This window comes from Photinus pyralis, unplaced genomic scaffold (assembly GCF_008802855.1).
Source record: "Photinus pyralis isolate 1611_PpyrPB1 unplaced genomic scaffold, Ppyr1.3 Ppyr1.4_LG7, whole genome shotgun sequence".
NCBI lineage: Eukaryota > Metazoa > Arthropoda > Insecta > Coleoptera > Lampyridae > Photinus > Photinus pyralis.
The window spans coordinates 5,043,853-5,065,214 of NW_022170738.1; the positions used below are offsets into that span (position 1 = coordinate 5,043,853).

General features: G+C 35.3%; 2 protein-coding genes across 4 annotated transcripts; both read left to right on the plus strand.

The window, feature by feature from the left end:
- Nucleotides 1-4,740: 4,740 nt before the first annotated feature.
- On the plus strand, nt 4,741-12,625 carry LOC116176630 (calcitonin gene-related peptide type 1 receptor-like; the record flags this gene model as incomplete). Of its 2 annotated transcripts, none has more annotated exon segments than XM_031495282.1 (4): nt 4,741-4,864; nt 9,571-9,612; nt 11,798-11,887; nt 12,130-12,625. In XM_031495282.1, coding segments are annotated over 4 exon segments (304 nt in total), but the record flags the coding sequence as incomplete, so codon positions are not given.
- A 5,644-nt stretch (nt 12,626-18,269) lies between these two features.
- LOC116176958 lies at nt 18,270-19,918 on the plus strand. Of its 2 annotated transcripts, XM_031495808.1 has the most exons (3): nt 18,270-18,559; nt 18,609-19,014; nt 19,066-19,918. In XM_031495808.1, exons 2-3 carry the CDS (start codon nt 18,610-18,612, stop codon nt 19,762-19,764), a joined length of 1,104 nt encoding a protein of 367 aa, XP_031351668.1. In that variant the 5' UTR covers nt 18,270-18,559; nt 18,609; the 3' UTR covers nt 19,765-19,918. The 2 variants fall into 2 exon arrangements, with proteins under 2 accessions (XP_031351668.1, XP_031351669.1); XM_031495809.1 differs by having other exon boundaries at nt 18,270-19,014.
- Nucleotides 19,919-21,362: the final 1,444 nt, after the last annotated feature.

A 21,362-nucleotide genomic window follows, 5' to 3' on the forward strand; every position in this document is an offset into this window, starting at 1 on the left:
AGAGTTCCATACATTCAATTTTTAGCGCATTTTTGAGGATCAAAAAATCGTACTTTTGTTTTCATTTTGCCCGTTCGTCCATCCGTCTGTCTGTTCGAACCCACTTCTGCGGATTTGAACTACTTTTACTGTCGTAAATGCCTGGAATTTTTTGCAATAGGTCGCAAGGTATTAAACCTTGAAGGTGTGCCAGACGGTCTATTTCTCGAGCCGTTTCTGAAAGTAGAACGTGCATAACTTACACCTACATGGGTCAACCAATTAGTCTGACATTATGCATACGCATGCCACTGAATACTTTTGAAATTGGGCCCTTCTCTGATACCCCTTATCAAAATTGAGGAGTTTGGAGAGGGCAACACTGCCTTTATCCTTCATGGTACTCTAATGAAAGATCTCGATGAAATTTCTACCAAGCATTCTCCTCCTCCTCGACCTCTTACTTTGATCGGTCAAAATTCCTTATATCTCAAGAGCGGATTGTCGGAGCAGAGACTCACAAAGAGCGATTGGGACGTCTGCTAGAAATATATTATCAATTGGTGAGTCAAAGTGTGGATTTCTCGAAAACCTCTTTAGACGGCAAATGAATAGCAAAATATCATGAAATTACTGAGCAGTGAATTTCGTTCGTTTCTCCATTTCATACTTCACAACAATGCGGTAATGATATCCATTCTCCAACAGAAAGCAAATATGGTGTGATAATAAAAGCAGTTTAAAATCACAATAGAAAAAATAACTTACAGCTTATTTCTATCTTCTTTTTTATCAAAACTGCAATTATATAAAGTGGTTCGATATGTGGAGGTACCATAGCGCTTGTTTAATGCAAGTAGACGTTCATTTTTATTATTAAAGGTGCTTTTCGAACATTGCTCAAACGTATATAATGCGCCCCCGAGACAACCATTTTACGCCTGCCACTTCAGAAAACTGTGAAAATAAATAATACGAAAAACCGTATCAGGCAGGTGGTAAAGTAGAATAGAGAAAAATTGGGGAGAAGTGTTTCATGAGCTTAAGCCATTTGCATAGCGATAATATTTCCGCTCTTTACATTTGCGAAAACCTGCACGTTTCAACAAAAATACCGCCGCTAATAATAAATTGACTTATCGTAATAACTTAAATAAGCTTAAAGAAACAGACAAATTACAAAACTTATTGGGCATTTTGCAAAAACGTCAAATTTAAACCACTTTATCAAAGTTAACTACCAACAACAAATCATGCAACGGAAAGGATATAACTACCAAGTGCCAGTTTAAAAACGGCAATTTTTCAATAGATAAAAAAGCAGTTCCTAAATGGACCATACGTCTTATTTCTCGCTACACCCGCATACAAAACCGACGCGTTCAAGTGTTACAAATTACCTACATGTCGCTTTTTAAAATGAAGACATTTGCGGTGCAAAATTAGAAAATTTTACACATTTCATATTAGGTACAAACGTGACAAAGGCTTTCACGCGCTTTATTTTGGGGATTAATTACCTTCACTTTTACAATGGGGATCGATACAGTACAGGCGTGCAGGTATAATATTTCAAATGCGTAAAAACTAAGTACCTATAATTATAATCAAACGCAAATCTAAGTCTGATCGATCAGCATTCACAATGCTGCCCTCTTCGCATCTCGACCATTTATAAACTGAATTGCAAACTTTCTTATTTATGCGAAGGTATTTAGATGAAATTTGATACATAGGCACTTGCAATAAAAGCAAATTTAATGCCAATTTCAAAATTTGGTTTTGCACATGCTATAGCCAAACCCAGGAGCTCGAGCGTTCTCTCCAGGTGACACCTTTTCTCTTTAGTATGCCCAACAGTTTCTCCCAGTTTACCCAATTCTATAATGCCTTTAGGATGTCAACAAAAGCTACACCGAAGGTCTTTCCTTTTTCCAAATATCTTCCGCCGATAGTTCCCACCTCTTGTGCCCATTCTTCTTGTGAAACCAAACAATTCCTACACGATATTCTCCAAAATTCTATTCAGTATTTTCAGTAAGATCATTGCTGTGTATGTCACTAGGCTGATTGTTCCATATTCTGAACATTTTTTTGTACCTTGCCTCAGGTAGTGTCACTATTTCTGAATTTTCGTTGATTTTTTTACAAAGAGATCTAATTTCTTTGATTCCTTGTTCTTGCAGACATTTCAATAAATCCATGGGAATATTATCAACTCCTGCTGCCTTCCCATTCTTCATTTCTTTTATGACTGCCATTACTTCCGTTGAATGAATGCCTTCGCCTATGTTGACATTCTCGACTACTTGCCATCCTTATTTTCTATTTCTATCCCTCTCATAGCTCAACCTTTTCTCTCCCTATCTAGCGTATTTTTCTTCAGTGTATTATATACCAAATCATGTCTACCTAATTTCTCCAGTTCTTTTATTTCCCTACATACCTTTTCAAATCACGCTGTTCTTGCTTTATCCGTTTCTTTTCTTAGTTCAGTGTAACTTTTTCTGTACAATCCTTTTCGTCTGTCTTAAATTTTAGCTTTCCTGCTTTCCTCCATCTTATTTATCATTTTTGTTGTTATTAAAGGTTTCTGTACTCTTGGTCCCTTGTTGAAACCGATGCGCTCTTAGCAAATTTTATTACACCTTCCTTTATCTTCTGACCATGTTTCTCCATACTTTCTTCCATCCTTGCTGATCCGTCCCACGCTTTTATTTTTCTTTACAATTTACATCCTCTTTCATCCTTGTCCAATTATTTCAACCTTCACAAAACTCAATCAACTTATCTCCTTTTTCATTCTTTTCTCCGAGTTCGTATTTTCCAATCACTCCTGTAACCTCCTCCTTTCTCACAGTGGCATTCCAATCCTCCATCACAATCTTACAGCATCCATGTCCTTCCCTACTACTGGATTCAGGTCACGATGAGATAGTGAACAGGGTCCACACGGACCTAGGCCTCAAATTCGAGCCCTTCCTAAGTAGAGTCGTTCGACCCCTCACCGCCACTCAAGTCATCCTACACGTGAGATCGTCTCAGTTGGATTAGAGCGGGACATTCACAAAGTATGTGGTTTTCTTGCACTAAGTTAGTCCTACCACAGATATACGTAAAGAATATCTGATGTAGTCCTACAAACTCTGATTGAAATACAGTACGAAGCTAGTTTTCCTAGTCGTCGGGTACGTGATATGGAAGTCCAGTTCTTTGGAGTAAATGTGTCTGTTTGGGATGAAAGATGTGACAGTTTTTCCTTAATATGAAGAACCGAGTGGAGGCAGATCCAGAAGGGCCTCCATAACGGCTGTGGGATTTCTTCCTCTTCATTCTTTCGTACAGTGTTTCTATTTCTTTCATTCCTATCGATCTGTCATAATCGGCTATTATTTTGGCAAATCTTGACTGTACCTCCTTATTAACCATAAGTTTTCCTTTTGTATCTCTACTATAATAGAAGGAGAAATATTCTCCTTTTTTTACTCGACATCCACCCTCTCATTTCACTGACACCAATAAAGTCAAAATTAGCTCTTAGCATTCCTCTTTTTAGGTTTTTCGCCTTGAAGAGAAGAGTTTTAACATTCCACGACCCAGGTCCCGAATCTAATCCTATTCCTCTCTTTGTTTTTGGATGCACACTTCGTATATTTCTCCTCCCGGAAATCCGATTGAAGAGACAAGACATTTTACGTCAATTAACTTAATATGCGAAGTATCCATTTTTTTTTCATTTCTCATTTCTGCCATCTACGTGGCATATCAACAGATCTTTAATGCAGTGGTTTCCCGTTGTTTTCTGCATGCTATGCCGTTGACTTTAGTTGTCCAATCGCCTTTTGGAGAGATTTATCTCTACAAGGACAAGAGGGTACCCTTCTCCCAACCGCTCTTCCGACATGAAACCGTTGGGACTTTATGAGAGTTGAGTCCTTATCCCGGGAATCATTCGGTTCATTTTTGTCGCATTTTACGATAGGTTGGGAATACAACAGGCCAATTCTTTCCATAACTTTTCAAACGTTTTTCGGAACTTTATAGGCTCTTTCTAAAGAGCTTTAGATCTTCCAAAGCGCTAAGCTCTTTCCAAAGTCTTCTTTTTTTTCCACTGCGTCCTAGAACTGACGTAAGGGTCTTATTAAGTTTCATTCCTAAAGCATAGGTAACGCCTTATGAGCTGTTCCTGTTAGCTGCACTTACTTGCTTTCTTTGTTAGCTTTCTGATCCTCAAAGTCGTTCATAACACTAGTTCAATGTTGTTGAATCACGACTTATTGATTTTGAGTTAATAGACGATAAGTCATGAAGGAATAATAGTTTTTCTTGACTATTATGGAATTAATTGAAAAAAAAAGTACAAGGTGCAAGGGGCTTAGATCACGGGGTACCCACAACGCAGGTCTAAATACCATCACATGTGTAATAATTTGGAGTAAAGTATCCTATGTAAGAATGTTGTTGTCGGGTTCCGCAAGGTGCAGAGATAGAAAATTGTGTCATATTCTGAAACGTCTTTGGAAAATGCATTCAACAAACAATTTGTTTCAGATACTATTTTAAATCATTAAATAAAACAGTAATTCATAATTTCATACAATTCACGTCGGGCGTCGATTACTATCAAAAAGTTGTCAAAAACTCAGTCGCGTGCACATTTTTAAAGTAACTAATTACAACGCCATGAACACAAAACGAAATGCTAAATCACTCTGCAGCTGTTCCGGTTACTACAAACTAACCCACGTGTTTTTGTTTCAGGGCTACGTTACTTCTGGTGCCATTATTGGGGTTAAATTTCCTACTGACTCCTTTTAGACCGGAAGAGAATCACCCCTGGGAACGTGCCTACGAAGTCGTATCCGCCGTAACTGCTTCCTTACAGGTTTGTGTAATTATTAGTAATTAAAGCGAACACCCATACTGACAGTCTTAAATATTAATGGTCTAAATTTTGCAGACGTCTTTTCCTTAATTAAATTTTCCAATTCAATTTTTTCAGTTGAGCTGAATGCATAATTACATCAGCGACTTGACCGAATTTCTATCAAAATTAATTGAATTTGTACTCCCTTGTCGGAAACTCTCTGTTCGGTAATAAAACATCTAGAACTTTAACCTGAGAGGTGATGAGAAAATATAATGTCAAATTGTGTTTTTAACACCGACTGATGTAACGTGTTAGAGAAATGAAAAATGTAATGAAAATAGGATCGTATTGATTTTATAATCTTTCCAGTTTATCTTGAATGAAACCTTTTAGTAAATTGCTTGTAAAGTGTTTAATCCGCCGTAATGGTTGTTCTCATGAGTAATAAGTCATCTAATCGTTGATCATCGGTTTTATTTTGAAGGTATCTGGCTCCTCATGATTAAAAAAATTTGAACGTTCAATCACTTGTAATTTAAGCAATGATCATCAATCCTAATAACACAACACCATTTTTGCTCGTATACAGAGGAAACTGTTTTTATCTTTTGATAATTGATCTTACAATCTGCACTGTTCTATTAATAACTGTGTTTTATTTCGTACTACACGACTCTGCCAATTTTAGATCTAATCCTTTTCGTATCATGTTGTGCTTCAATTATTATGAGTAGTAAAACGCATACAGGTTGTTTTTTGGGTGCTTTAATTGAGGGTTTCTGGGAAAGTTTTGAAAAGTTGTACTTATGGTTCTCGCTGAAAACTGAATCGAAGTAAAATATTTTCCAAATGGTGGAATTTTAGGGTTTAATTGTTTTTATTGATGTCTTTTGAAGACAGTGCCTAAATTTCTCTGAACATACAAATCTCCTATGTTCAGTTCCTAAATATACAAGTGAAAGATATGGAACCAATCTATTTTCTGCATTTGCAAATTTAAATTTAAAAAATGCAAAAATTAGCTCTATAATTTAATGTACTTACGACAAGCGAAATGACAAAAGTTCCAAATTCCTAGTGCGTTTTATATTTATCTACGCGTCCATTGAGTAGGGGCGAACTGGCGAAGTTTTAACTTGATAGGTGCACCACAGTCAACCCTCCAAATATTTATCTCAATTGTATATTTAAATATGTTGCCAGATACGTAGTAAATCATCGACCATTTGCACTAGTTCCATTCAATGGAAGTGTTTAGCTCAACCAATTACACAAAATTTACAGCGACAATAGAATGCGTGGATGTTAGTGGAAACAATCGAACCGTTGGAAAACAACTTACGCGGAAAAGAATGCCTACAAATTTTGAAGAAGCGGTCTCACGATAGCAATTGGTTGGCTTATAGTAGAACAGCCATTTATTTTTATATTGAATGGGATGCGTACCTAAGACAAAGTCTATCCAATTTTTCATCATAAAATCGCTGAGATCAGGTATAAGTCGGGTATTATTTCTGTAAATAACGATGGAAGGAAATCGAACAAGTAAATTCCGCTATCCGCTTGGGGATCGTGATTTGTCGACATTCAGTAGGCGATCGCTTTTACAACCATCATGCATAATGTAAGTTATCAAGGTGGAAAATTAAATTTAGTGCAATAAATTTCGCCAGTCACGGAACGCATTTCTGGGTAATTTCAGCAAACATTATTATTATCTACGAGTACATACTCATATATTCTCATATTCCAAAATTAATTAATTTTCCAACATTTTGAGTAACTTTAACTATAATATCATGGTAGAAAATTCACTCTTTCTACCATCTTTAAACCACTCCTTTCAATTTGGTATTTGTAGGTGGTTACTTTATAACTGAGACCTACTAATAAATTACATTTGTATTGATTTCGCAAAGTAATGCTACAGCAAAAGTTGGCGGTTTCAATTTATGCTTGATATCTCTGAAGGAATGTTTCAGCCCTTCACATTCAGGGTGGCAACTCGAAACCAGGTGACTTCTTACTTTCTATCAATAATTTTCATTAACAAGTAAGACGTGATGTATGAAACCACCAGCACCACGCAATATATACTCGTATAGATGAATAATTAAGTTTCAGAGTGCTTATTTAAGAAACTAAATATCAAAAAAGTAACAAAAAAATTGGGACAATTTTCAGCTTTAAGTGTTTTCTTTGGGCTGCATAATAGTTATTTATGCATCAAGGGCATTAAGGCGATATTTTTATGCCGAGGGCGACAGAGCCCGAGGGCCTCCGGCCCGAGGGATTGTAAGTCGCCCGAGGGTTAAATATTGAGTAATGCCTGAGGTGCATACAACATTTTATTTTTCATCGTTCCAAAGAATACATTTCTAATATACAAATGTCATGATTATTGTTTGCCCAACATTAAAGTGCTTCATACGAATCAAGTTGCATCTTTTTTATGACATAATATAACTCCGTCAATCAATTTGACAGGCCGTTTGAGGGCATAAGGAGATGACAATCCATTATGCCCTCTCATTATGCCCTTGGGCGTAATAGACTGCTTCATATATCACATATGACAGATATAATTGACATATAATAGGCAAATGAAAAATAAAACAACTTATGTGCCATATTTAGCCATCATATTGAAAAGTAAGGCTTAATCACTCCGAAAGATTTTTGACCTGAAATGATATACAACGTTGCGAATATAGCGATGATGATGATGACTATTTTGTTATTATTTTTGTTTGTTTGCACACACGTCATGGTTTCTATTCTTTGGTGAGGTTGTAGTGTTACCACCACAAGAACGTGCCGTAAAATTTTCCTATGACTTCCCTTCTGTCCACCTTCCACTGCTCGCATTCGTATTATCTTACAAGAAATGCTCACCATCGATGACTACCTTCCTCTTTTATCCCCGATTTCTTTTTTCGTATATTCCTTACTTTCAGCCCCGTTTCTTTTGTTCCTCTAAACCCCAGCCATTTCTCCCATGTTCTTTTATTATCTGTTCTCACGAATTCTTTTTTTTTCGTTTTTCTATCTTTATTTGTTTTCTATCATTAATTTATTAAGCAGCAGAGCAACGCGATTGAATTATAAGGGAGTCGGTGGTGTCCGTCCCGTCCGGACACGATAACTAACAAACGCTTGGGCCGATCGGTTCAAACTGTGCACAGTTCACCTATATGTACCTATACTACATTGGTATTAAAGGGGCCAAATCCATTGTTTATCCCTTCTCTTCATTTCTTCTACCTCTTTCATCGACATCTTCTCCTTCATATTTCCTGTCGCCTTTGTTATTTCTCTCTTCACTTGCATAAAATCTAATATTCTGGTTTAATTGAACTCAGATACGCATGGGAACTTGGTTTGGCTCATAAAAATAAATACAAAACATGCAATGCTTATCTCGTAATCACGTGACAATGGTAAATTTGATCCTTACCCAAAAAATTCATCTTTACTTATTGGTACATTCTTCTGTTCAAAATGCCTCTGGATGCTAAACAAAGGAACGGTATCACTGAAATTAAATGCAATTTTCTGATAAATGAAGCAAAACGAAAATCCTTTTTTGAATTCGATTCTTATCAATAAATACAATACTAAATCTATTTCACGCAAATAATTTTCGCTGGTCGATTCCTATAGGAATATTAAAGTTACTTAAAACAAAATTCCTTATGCGAATGAATTTGAAAAACAACAAAGAGAACCGGGTGCTTTGCCCTTAGCTGACTGACCTAACATAAAATTTTAACTGACTGAACATACCAACAAACTAAGCCTAAAAAACCTATTCCGCAGAGAATAAACAATAAACTATCTACACTTCTATTAACTTCACTTGTATGGGAAAAACTGAATTGAGAAACGTCTCTAATCACGCATACCGACCATAATAACACAATTCACTCACCCTCCACTTACATATAAATCTTACCGTTCGCCTGTTACCTACTGATGTCTGATTAATTTGACTAAAACTTTTCCCTAGGAGCATCATTGGCTTCATTTGGTGAAATTTTTCCAGTTCCCAAAATTTCGGCATAGTTTCGTTTGTGGGTTCCAAATTTACAAAATTTTACTGGTGTGTTTATAAATGCTTAGTATTGACTATGGTGTGGAAAAATTGCTTGACGGCTGATGAAAATTCAATTGCAACTTGTTGGTTACTAACTCATCTTCCGACGATTACCCTAATGCATTAGGTATTGAAGATCAAAATAACCCATTTTGACTTGATAATGATAATATAATAAAATAATGGAAAGGAATCGATTACCAACAGACTTATTCTATTGTCTCATTTTATTATTGTTAAAAATGCATACCGTTACGTTAATCAATTTATTTATCCTCTATGAAGAACTTTGATCCGGCTCGAATAACCATGTTGGTACCTAATAATAATTGTCATCCTTCAGTACAGAAGGTCCTGACGTTAATACTACTCAACATCTTCTGGTATGTTATGGAGTATCATTTCATTATTTCCGTATTCGTAGGCCATACTTGCCGTAATATTGTATCTCACTTATAATGAGAACAAATCTCGTTCATTACCAAATGGGAGATCTGTCTCTGTAATTGTATATAATCATTAAATAAAACCACTTTATTCAATAATATAATCAACAATATTGTTTGTTAAATGGTAATTGAGTATAATCCAATATTACATTTCACTAACAGATTTATTGTTTCAGGGCCTTTGTGTAGCGATACTCTTCTGTTTTTGTAACGGCGAGGTAAGTATTTAATTGCATATTATTTTGTAGTATATACCCATACCCTATAATTTGTACTGCACTCAAAGCGTCTTGGGGTTGCACGAGGAAAAATAATTAAATTGTGGCGGTGTGCAAACGGTGCAAGAAAATCGTAACCAAACATGAAAAGTTTTCCAACTGAATTTCGGTACTACTTGTGTAAGTCGCGAGCTGAAACCTCCACCAAAGCTTTTCCTAATATTAAATTAATCTCATTAAGACTCTCGTCAAGTTTGTTTATAATCATAAAATGAAAACAGTGGTTTGTGTGTTGATCCTGCTACGTAAGTTACATTGTAATTTCAGTCTACCTCCCAAACTTTTGTCGTTTTATTATTCACTCTTTGTATTGCGTAAACAGCCCTTAATGGCAAAGGATGTTTACAAGAAAAAGATAAAAACATCCAGGGATTAGTTAGAGTTGTTAGAAAGTTAGGTTTAATGGTTTGGAAGAGAGTGCCGAATAGGTGGTATCTTTAGGGTAGCTTTGTTTCACTCAGACATACAGAGTGGGAAACCTGCTATTAATTTGTACTGAAAAAAAACATGACCCCTCAATTGAATTTTTAGTATCAATTGACCAATACTCTACCGCGCATTGATACTGTAGAATAACATTTGACATTGAATTAGGTGCATCAAAAATGACATTACGTAAATTTAAGTAAGAGACAAGTTTCTACAAACGATTTCATTCAAATTTTGTTTTTCAGAAAAATGTAAAACTGAATTGACTGAATATCCGTGAGGTGGGCATAATTTAATGCTAATAAAATGTGTGGTACTTAAACGATCGCAATATTAACCAAAAAAAATGGGTGGGTATGCCAACTTCAATTAGTGAAACCCTAGTAAAATGTGTGTAGCAAATAATTTGCTATTTATTGCCGAGGATTATGTATTTGTTCAGAAATAGAGTACTCAAAGGTATAAGTGGTTACACCCAACTTCAGATGCCGTACCCACCAATCTGATTGCTCGTTGTTGGCAGGATCTCGCCCCCGAGATAGGTAACTTCCCCTTCGTCCAGGAAATTCAAGCTTACAGTTGGAAGTCGAGGTCAGTTTCGGCATTGGGTATCGTAACTAATGTGGTTTCAGTTATTTGTCACTCCCGAAACCGCCTCATTCACCGCGAAAATGTTAGTTTACAAACTACAAATCCGTCATCAAACAATTCGATAACTTCTACAAATTTACACGAATGATTAAATATATAAATTGAAGGAACCAAGATCATGTAATCAGAACATAAACTAATCAACAATTTACACCAGAAACATAAACAATTTCAAACTAGTTGTGCAAACAACATTTAATTGCATTTATTTTCATAAACAATGTTTAAACTACACACTCAGCTTGCCCAAATTACGCAAGACTCTAAATTTACTGGGTTCGTAAGCACGCACACCAAGTAAAAAAAATTACCAACGTCTGAAATCTCTGAAATTAAAAAATTAAATCTGCCCACAACAAATTCATCTTTCTTCAAACCCACACCTTTTCCACAGTCACATGTTTTATCATATGAAGTTGTCAATTATATTTTCTTATCTAGACCAATTGTTAAACAGAAAATAATGACAAACAAAAATTAACAATCATTATCCTTTCCAGGACCATTTTCTTTTATACGCGCCTGCTAAATTTATATGAAAATAAAGCTAAAGGTTATCGGATTCCACACAATAAAACACCTCTACTTTTATCATCTTACAATGTCTATCACTATAAATATAAATTTTGACGTCGTAGTGAATCTAGCGCCAATATCCTAGCCAATATCCTTTCATCTCATTTCGCTTTGCACTGAAATATTTTGAAAATCGCGAAATAAATTAAAATAGACGGTATATGTCTATGTGCAGAAATGAGATTTTCTGCTACTTTATAAATTTCATTCGAGAACACACTGCAATTAGTAATTTTAATAATATCGGGGGGCAATTGCCTCTAAAAAATTTTATGAAGAACAAAATACTAAATGCTATAAACACCTTCAATGTTGCGATACCACGTTCCGTCTTGTACCTTTTTGAACCAATGCACGTAACTCGTTCCCTTTAGCAACGATAGCGTCCGCATTTCCAATTACGTTTTCACACTGTAGGTACCTACTCGTATATGCGTATGGAATTTTATTAATACTGTAATTGTTTCAGGTTTTAGCGCAAATGAGGCGAAAATGGCAAATAGCGACATTTCGCACCAGAGCAAATTCGTGTACAGTAACCACCGTCTCGGTACGTAAGGTAGATACCCCCTTGTACATTTATATATAATGCATGTTAAATGTAGCGAGATGCTTTCGAGTAAATTACTTAGTAGTGCACATATAGGTACATAGTCCGTGCTACCTTTTTAAAACTTTTACATTTAAAATCCATTTTAAATTTAAATTAGACACAGACTTGATTCTGTCGTGCAATCTGAAAGGAGTTTACAAGTTTCGAAACTTGTTAAGTGTGTTAATAACTTCTAACTTCTTCAATAGTTTGTTCGCACGTCTGGGTATCCAGGAGGAACTGAAGAAAAAGTATGACTAGGATCGATAGGCCGTAGGGCTTCGCAATGGATTGCCAGCAGACGAACTTCTAACGCCGTACCTGTAGGCAGCAACGGTATACCCCCAGCGCAAACTGTTTGAGTAAAAATCGAACGTCAAATTATTCGTGTTTCATCGAATGTAATCCTTTAAGGATATGTCAACTGTAAAAAAATTATCCTAATGTATTAATTGTACATATAGACGCTTAAAAGACCAAGTAACATTGTAAGGTTGTACGTACCGCTTAACTATAAATCCTCATGAACTGCATGTACCTGTTGTAAGAAAAAATCCACTGAGTATATGCCTAAGTTTGCTATTTTGGTAACGGAGGAGTTTTGTAAAAATTATTTGTTTAACACGTCGCATCTTTGTTATTTGTTAACATGTTTAATTTTAATGAGCGTTATAAAATGTGTCCTAATAAATATTTATATAAGGATGTATTTATTTCAACTTATAATGTTTAAATTGTATTTCATTTCTTTAATCTTTCTTCTTTCTTTGTTTATGCAGCCATAACCACAAAAGAATGGAACTAAAGGTTTTGCTTTGATTTTTGGGTAGAGTCTTTCTTTATATCTTTTTTAGTTCAAAGTATAAAACAACCTTTTCATGATTTGAAGTATTTATTTTATCAACCCTTAGAAAACAATCCCTACTGATTAAAATTTGCCAGTCCAAAACTAGGGAATTTTTTGTATGGATTTTATTATTTTTATTTTTATTTTTAAAAAATATTGTAATATAAAAGACTAGGTATATAAATAATCAAAAATCCGCTACTCTCGTCTCCCTTTCTCGCTCACTCCTTTCTACCTCCACTTCCGAGGTATCTTCGGCACGAGCGAGGGCAACTCAACCACTTTTTTCGTGGTGACTAAAAAAGCATTTTTTCAAGATGTGCAGGTAAATGACCTTTCACCTTTTGATTCACCTTTGATATATTCAATTGAGTGCACTTTGCAAGTCTGTCACAACATGACGGTAATGGATTTGTAGAAGATAGTACCTAATAGAAGAAAAAACCGCGATAAAATAAAAAAATATTTTGCCAAAAAAAGTTCAGATGGAAGAACCAATTCGTAAAGAGGAATAAAAAGGGATAAAAAGGTGCTATATAATCACAGGGACAATTCAACTCATGTACAAAAAATCGCATAAGCCGCAGTGCAATTGTCACTTTGACAGCGGCAAAAGTTACCTGAAACTTTTCCAGCGACAAATGCACTAGTGGTTTTTTCACTTATTCATTTTCGAACCAATTATCGCATTATTCTTTCCCATATGACTAGTTTGACGTCTGTCAATAATTGATTAGCTTGGTTAATTTCTTGTTCGTTAAATTGTCCTGCCGATTTACACTGGAGGTTTGTATTTAAACCGAGTAAATGTGGGTTGTTGCAATTCAAATCTGTTTCCTTTTAGTAATTGAACTCGAAAAACTGTCAACCTAAAGATGCTCCACCTGCGGTGTCGCATTTTTATTAGTTGACAGTTTTTCTCGTCTAATTGCTAGGCAACAGATTTTCATTCCAAATTTACTCGGTAAAATACAAACCTCTTGTGCAATTATAAGTGATAAAAATAAGAGGAAGGATTAGACGAAGGTAAAGTAGAATAGTAATGGTAGAGGGTAGGAAATTAAAAAATGTGTATGGAAAATGGAAACAAGCGGAAACAACAAGAGGTAAAGAATGTGACAAATAACGATAGTTTATATTACAACTGCCAAAAAAAGGAGAACGGTGAACGGAAACAGGATAACAATACACATGGTAATACAGTAAATCATTGTAAATGAAAAAAAGACTGGAGGAAGTAGGTAGGACGGAATCGCATCACCAGCTAGTTGCACCTGTCACTTTCTCATGTAGGTAATTAAAAAGAAAGTTGCCTTGTATGTCATTTTATTTATTTTACTAATAAAACCCGATTAACCATTTTTGATCCAAATAGTCATATACAGCTCCGTTACTGTAAACAAAAACTGTACTTAGTTCGCCGTTTGCAGCCGCTCCCGTCAAGATATACCTTTGTTACGTCTAAAAGCGTTTGTCGTAGGAGTTAAGTCATTATAAAAAAAAAGCTTAAAAGCAGTCGAGGCCGTACGGTCTACATATTTATCAGTTTTATATTGCCGACCCCGCCGGCTAATCCCAACGTTCCAATTATGAATTGGATTACTTAATTTGGAAATTTGATCTCGCCTGTTTAAATGAGTATAATTAACAGTAGCTGATTAAATGAGATGCAGAAAACAGCATCCGATTAATTTTCGAGGGGTCTCAAAAGAGGCGCTCTTAATTTAAATATTAAAACTAATTACAGATTTTAATCGAAACGTAAGATCTTTTGCCTTCGGTGTTTTGGTAGTGACATTTGTACTGCCGATGCCGTATTAATTGTGGATGCTTTCTGTCAATTTATTTTGGATTATATTGGATTATTTACTTTTTTCACAGAAATTTCTACCGCTATAATTTCAGGGTACGCTTTTTGCTGCTTTACCTATGTTCCATCAGTTATAAATGGGGATATCGTTTCGCTTTCTTCTTGACTTTGATTTCCCGTACCTATCTACCGTTAATTAATTTGTGCTTGCGGTTCCGGTAGGACAATCGCTACTGTGTCCGTAATTCTGCTTTCAGATCCGATAGTCGCTGCCAGCCGTTCCGAAATCTTGTCCAGGAGCAAGTCCTCATTTCTTGGGGGCGCTCGAGTCCGTCCGTCCGTCAGATTCCGTTCGAATTTGAAGTGATTAAATTTATACTTAATTTAATTGTGAATGGATACTTTCTATATACTTAATTAAATTTAATTTAACTAATTACGCCGTTTAATTTTAAAAGCTCATCAATTGCGTGCGAACTGCCGAAGTTCGAAGTTGTGTGATTCCCACGAACTCTTCCATAAGCCCTGGGTACTATCCGACCTGAAAACGTGCGTGTCGAGCAAGAAATTCGTTTCTCCTTGAAAACGGAACTGTTTTGATTCACCCAGTTTAATTATGCAATGAAAGTGTAGAGAAAATATGCATTAAAAAAGAATGTAAAAAGTAAATAAAAGGAATCAACACAGATATCTGGAAGCTAATTAGATGAAGAGATTTTAAGTTGATACAGGGAAGCAAAAGAAAGAGGAAGTGATGGGGAAGAAGAGAGATATCAAGGAGAATGTGAGAAGAAAGAGAGAGTAGAAATGGACAGACAAGAGAGGGCAGGCGGTTGAGAAGGATGATCTGAGGAACGAGACATATCACATATTGAAAGAAGGATGACTATCAAAAAGGAAAGTGAAAACAGAGGCTATTGGACAAAAACAATACACTGTGGACTGGCGGAAAAAGAACTACAAAATATTAGGAGAGAAATAGCACGGATTCAAAGGCGGCTTTTGATAGGGTAGAATGGGAAAAATGCTCGAAAAATGCTGAAAAAGAGAAAAATAGGCATAAATTAAAAAACAGAATAAATGAGATATACGAATAGACAACAAGTAGGGAGTAAGTGATCAGGAGGCAGAGAGGTATTCCTAAAAGAGCTTAATCAGGAATGTCCACTCAAACACTATTTATCGTACCTAATATACTTACAAGTGATATCGAAGAATATTAAGCAGGGTCGAAGTGGGGGGAGATGTAGTACGAAGAAGGTAGATATAATGGACCCTCCTATACGCAAGCGATACAGTAATAATGGCAACAGAAAGAATCATATTAATGAAATGATGGAATAAATGGAAAATCACCGTGAAAAAATAAGTCGGGCTTAATATTTAAAATTCCGAGATGATGAAAGTTTGGATGGGGAAAGGGAGTGCTGTATTTGAGGGTATACGTTCTATACTCAAAATCATCACAATCAAAATCATTATCGTAAATAGTCGTATACCTACCTAAATTATTTTACGGCAAACCATATTTAATCATTTTAAATACTTTTCGTATAAGCATCCCCCATAACAGTGGAGCCTCTTATCAGTCCTATTAAAGCTTTAAACACATAAATTTGACATTGGAGTCACCTTTGGAATTTTTGTTTAGGTGACTCGAGGTGATTCGACAGTGACTCATTTTTGATCGCCCGATATATTTTTTTCTTTTTGTATAAATTAAAAATGTGTATGTACACACAAATTCTTGGTCCGTATAAGTTTTCCCTAGAGTTTCCCCGTCCCTCAGAAGCCACTGAGATCTCAGCCGGACAGCCATCCAGCCATAACGAATATAATACTGTAGTTTTTCCAAAAATATAAGTATAAGGAATATAAGCTAGAGGATGGAATTATTGTTTTTGTACGATATATGCAGATATTCCGATGTTTGCATAATGTTTCGTCCAAAGGGGTCAAATAAATAAGTAATAATATAGGTACTACCAAAGAGTAGTTGTATACTCTTTGGTACTACAGACCCATATAATCGGTTTATATTGATAATCATTCCTTGTTCACCACGGGATAGTCAGTCGTAATTTTGATACATCGGAAAGATTTTTCATGACACAGATAAATCTAACAATTAATTTCCCGGGGAACAAATGTATTCACATAAAATGTTATCATCAGATAAGTTTAACTCAAAACATGCAACATCAATAACCTACCTTCACGTGTGCTATATAAATTATATCATATTGACTCTTCGTTTAGCCATCTCCCAGCTGAATTTGCCAGAGGATTTACAGTGTGAATTATTAAGATTTTGTTCAATTAATTGCTAATTAAATTCATTTTGTTTTGTAGGCATAAACCAATACTAGTAAATTTTTATTTATCAAAATAACATAGAAACCGTTAATTAATGTCTCTAGAGGATGCAGAATTCCACTATAAGCATCCTCTTGTTTCCTTCATGCTAGTAGTGCAATTAGAATATAGACGTGAGCAATTTAAACAATTTTGAAAGGTCCGGTTGGTTAATCTCCATAAATCAATCATTATCCCCACTTTGGGAGTATGATAATAGATCTTGAGGGTAACAGAATTTATGAAGCACCTATCACCTGCAGTTGACGTCCTATTTATGAAAATTAATCGATTACCATTATAACGTAAATTGGGGCCACAAGGGAAACTGCGAGTAAGATTTTGTCGAAACTTATAATGGCGAACTACAATAGGTATACTTACGTATCATATGTAACAAGAAATAGGTACGTACTATACTCTGTTTTTTAACTAGGAAGACGGATTTAAAAACCTGATTTACACTGGAAATGTCACTAGAATCTAGTAACAAAAATAATAGACTCATTTTATACAGACTTACTTTTCTAAAATATGTTTATTATATTCTTCGTCCATTCAAATATAAATAATCATTTTTGGATTTAATTATAAAGACTTTGCACAATTAATAAATTTTTAATTACAAGAGAGCGAGCTTTTTGTTACGACTTATAGTTATATCCCATTATTTCCATTCTTGTTAGAATAAATTAATATTTGAAAACCCTTAAAATTTCTAATCCGCTTACTTTAAAGCATAATGTAAGAATTGTTATAACTTCCAATGTTGAGAAACAAATAATTATGTCTAAGAATAAATTTTTTTTCAGAAGATTTAAATGTGATTTTTACAAAGCTACCCGTTTATCCTTTCCTACACATCGAATTTCAATTGGATTGAATTCTCAAGGGATCCTGAAAACATTACACCAATTCACAGACCTTATAAGAAAAAGGAAATTCACAAGTTCATAAATTTCTTACATTTGCACATTTTCCTAGATTTGTGGACCAATAAGCCGTATTCCTTGCCGCATGCTTCATTGGTCTATTTGCGTTACATCTTTAAAACCTTCGTAATAGGATAAGTATGTATCGCAGAATTGTAAATTACTACAATATACAAGGTGTTCCGTGTTCCGTACTCTAACGAAAGATCACCGCGAAAAGAATTAATTTCTATCAACCACAGTCCTTGTTAAGCAACAAATTGTTCTGTTTTTACACATAAGAAGTTATAAAAAAAACGAGTGTGTCAATCAATACTTTTCCGTCATGTTAATGGAAATAGTACATTATTTTATGTGGAGGAGAAGTATTACTTTTCATGGCGCGCCTGTGTTTAGCCGCCGAACGGAGTGAGGCGGCTAATAGAAGGCAAGCCATGAAAAGTAACTTCTCCTCCAAATAAAATATGCTATTTTTTCTTCAAACTTCCGCAAATTTATCCAAAACACCAGGTTTTTAAGGGATATTAATCGCTTTCGTTAAATTAAACGTCATTGTCAAGTAGGTAAGTTTGTTTTCCTTTACATGAGTGCATATGTGCTGTTTCCTTGGTTACGCAGTAAATAATTTTATTGAGTGAAAAAATTACATGTCAGTTCGTAATTTTGAATAAGAAAGATTTCTCGATAAGAAAGAAGTAAGTTAATTAAATCACTAAAAAGATAGTGTAAATTAGTTAGTTTTAGAATGCAATGCACGCCGCCCGAAATTACCGTTGAGGCGAATGAAGCAGTATCGTGCCTCGGACCTTCGAAATCCGGTGAAAAGTATTTAGCTGCATATCAACACTTCATTCAATGGTGTAATGGAAAGAATGTGATCATCTATTCAGAAAATGTACTTCTTGCGTATTTTAATCAGATGCAAAAAGATAAAAAATGGAAATCTTCGACAATGTGGTCTCGTTATTCCATGATCAAATCCGAATTAATTATCAAGCATGGAATAAATATAAGTCAATATTTAAAGCTACGATGTTTTTTGAAAAAGGCCAATGAAGGGTATTCTGCAAAAAAGTCCAGAATATTTACTAAAGAGCAGTTTGAAGGTTTTCTAATGGACGCACCAGATGATGTATATTTAGGAATAAAGGTGAATTTAAATCAGTTTTAATTCTCCCAATGTAATATTATTATGATTCAGATTGTTTTATTAATCGGAGTAACCGGGGCATGCAGATGCGACGAAATGATGAAAATGAATATAGGCGACATTGAAGATATGGAAAATTTAATCCTAATAAAAATTCCCGATAGCAAAACGAAAAAAGTGCGCTCGTTTACCATCATCGGAGAAATGTTCATGAATATTTACCACAAGTACGCTTCATTAAGACCGAGAGATATGCAAGAGAGAAGGTTTTTTTTGAAATATCAGAATGGGAAGTGCTATAAAAATGTTATGGGGATTCATACGATTAGTGCTGTACCCAGAAAAGTCGCCGAATTTCTAAAATTAGGCAATGTCCAAGAATATACGGGTCACTGTTTAAGGCGTACTTCGGCTACATTACTCATCGATGGTGGAGGAACTATGGAGTCGTTGAAGCGCCACGGGGGTTGGAGGTCGACTTCCGTAGCAGAAGGGTACATAGAAGAGTCGATTCGCAACAAAAAAGAAAATGCTAGCCGAATATTAAATTTAAACGAAACTGCGGTAACTGAAACAGGCGCATCAGGAAATCTAATAACGTCGTCTTCGCCGAGGTCATCGCCTAAATCGAGAGTAAATACTTTAACAGGGTCTAGTTCATCGTTGCACGGCTTCAATTTTCAGAATGCAACACTTACCAATTGTACATTTAATATTACATTAATGAATAAGTCTGAAAATATATCATAATTTTTTGAATAAATAAATGAAATTGTTGTGTTTCCATAACAACACTTTTCCCTCCGGCGACAGGAAAAGGAAAAGTAAAAACTGCTCTAACGATAATGTCAAACTTTGGCGCCTACTACTCAGTCGAACAATGGCCTAATATTTTGACGTTTGAAGAAAAAAATATTTATTAAGCACACAATCAATCAGACGGTTTTAAAGTGTTGAACGAGAAAATGTATGACATTCTCCTTGAAGACGATAGTGTTACAGAAGAAGAATTGGAAAGGGAGTTGGAAACAAGCGATCAATATACCAAAATGTTCTCCCTTCTGTATTTAAAATTAAGTCCAAGAAAAGGGAACTCGACAATAACAAAGCAGATTTCGTTAGAGAGGATTTACAGATCAAAATATATGTTCGTGAGCTCTTGAAATTAATTATTATTAATAACGCGGTTTCTGGTAGAGAATTAAATCTCCATCTTTTATGATGGTATTTCAACTCAGTTGATGGCGTAAGGCACTTTGGGAGTGGCGCCAAAAGAATGTGTGTCTATGTTATTCTCTGTAATAGAATCATGTTTGCCAGAAGAATTGTTGGGGGTATGGCAGAGATCGCCCTTAGCAATAGTGACAAATTGTACCACTGAAAAGGATAGTTCCAGTTCATCAGAATGGCTGGACACACCTTCGTCTTCTGTGACCCGATTAAACGACCTTATGGAATTTCAGAAAGGAGAGTGGAGAGCGACCAAGAATTACTTTGGTAACTGAAAGGTTTGGACTTTGTGAAACCAACTCTGGAGACCAAAACATAGTCAAAATACAGAAAAAACTCCACCTACTGCAGCTGAATCAGTCAATTCGTAGCTGAAAGGTGATGTGGCCAGGTGTGTATTTTGCGACAACCAAAATCATGAGTTGTCCATTTTTGTTCGTAAAAGCGAAAGGAAATTTACGATTTGTGCAGATGTTGTGCCAATCTTCGAAGGGCCATGGGTCGATGAATTAAAGGTACTGAATATACATTTATCGAATCAAGGTGAAACTGCGCCCGTAGGAATACTAATTGTTAGAATGTGGCTGGGAAGCTGTACACAGGAAAAAGTCAAATGCTTTCCAGTGGTCTGGTGGCAGTGGAGACATTATTAGGATGGACACTCATAGGAAGGATACCTCTGAACAAATCAATCGATAGCTGCCTGACGGCCATATTTTTATTTTTGAATAATTCTTCTTTAGCGCACAAATGCTGTTTCAATTTTTACAGTTTTTAAACTGTTACCACCTTCCCACTGTCTTAATATTTCAACCTTATCGTCTTCGCTATACATCTTTGTGTTCAACAATTACAATTGTATGCTAATAATAAAAATAAAGACTAATAGGTACCTAACCGTAATTTGACATTGAATAATCAAGTACTGTTTCCAAAGCAAAATGTGTATAACCATTGACTTTAAGACGTTGATTTTATTCGATGTGTTACAATTATATAAATTTTATTTAAACAAATGAAAAATTAAAAATTTCTAAAGATCAAACATTCATAATAAATAATAAATTTCTTCCATGGGGATCGCAGTTGGAAGCGTCCCCATTACACTTGCCGCATTG

Bases quoted from the DNA above. Each gene is read 5' to 3' on its own strand.
- LOC116176958 (XM_031495809.1), top strand. From the start codon at position 18,610: ATGCAATGCACGCCGCCCGAAATTACCGTTGAGGCGAATGAAGCAGTA. The intron at 19,015-19,065 runs GTGAATTTAAAT...ATTATGATTCAG, and splicing joins ATGTATATTTAGGAATAAAG to ATTGTTTTATTAATCGGAGT.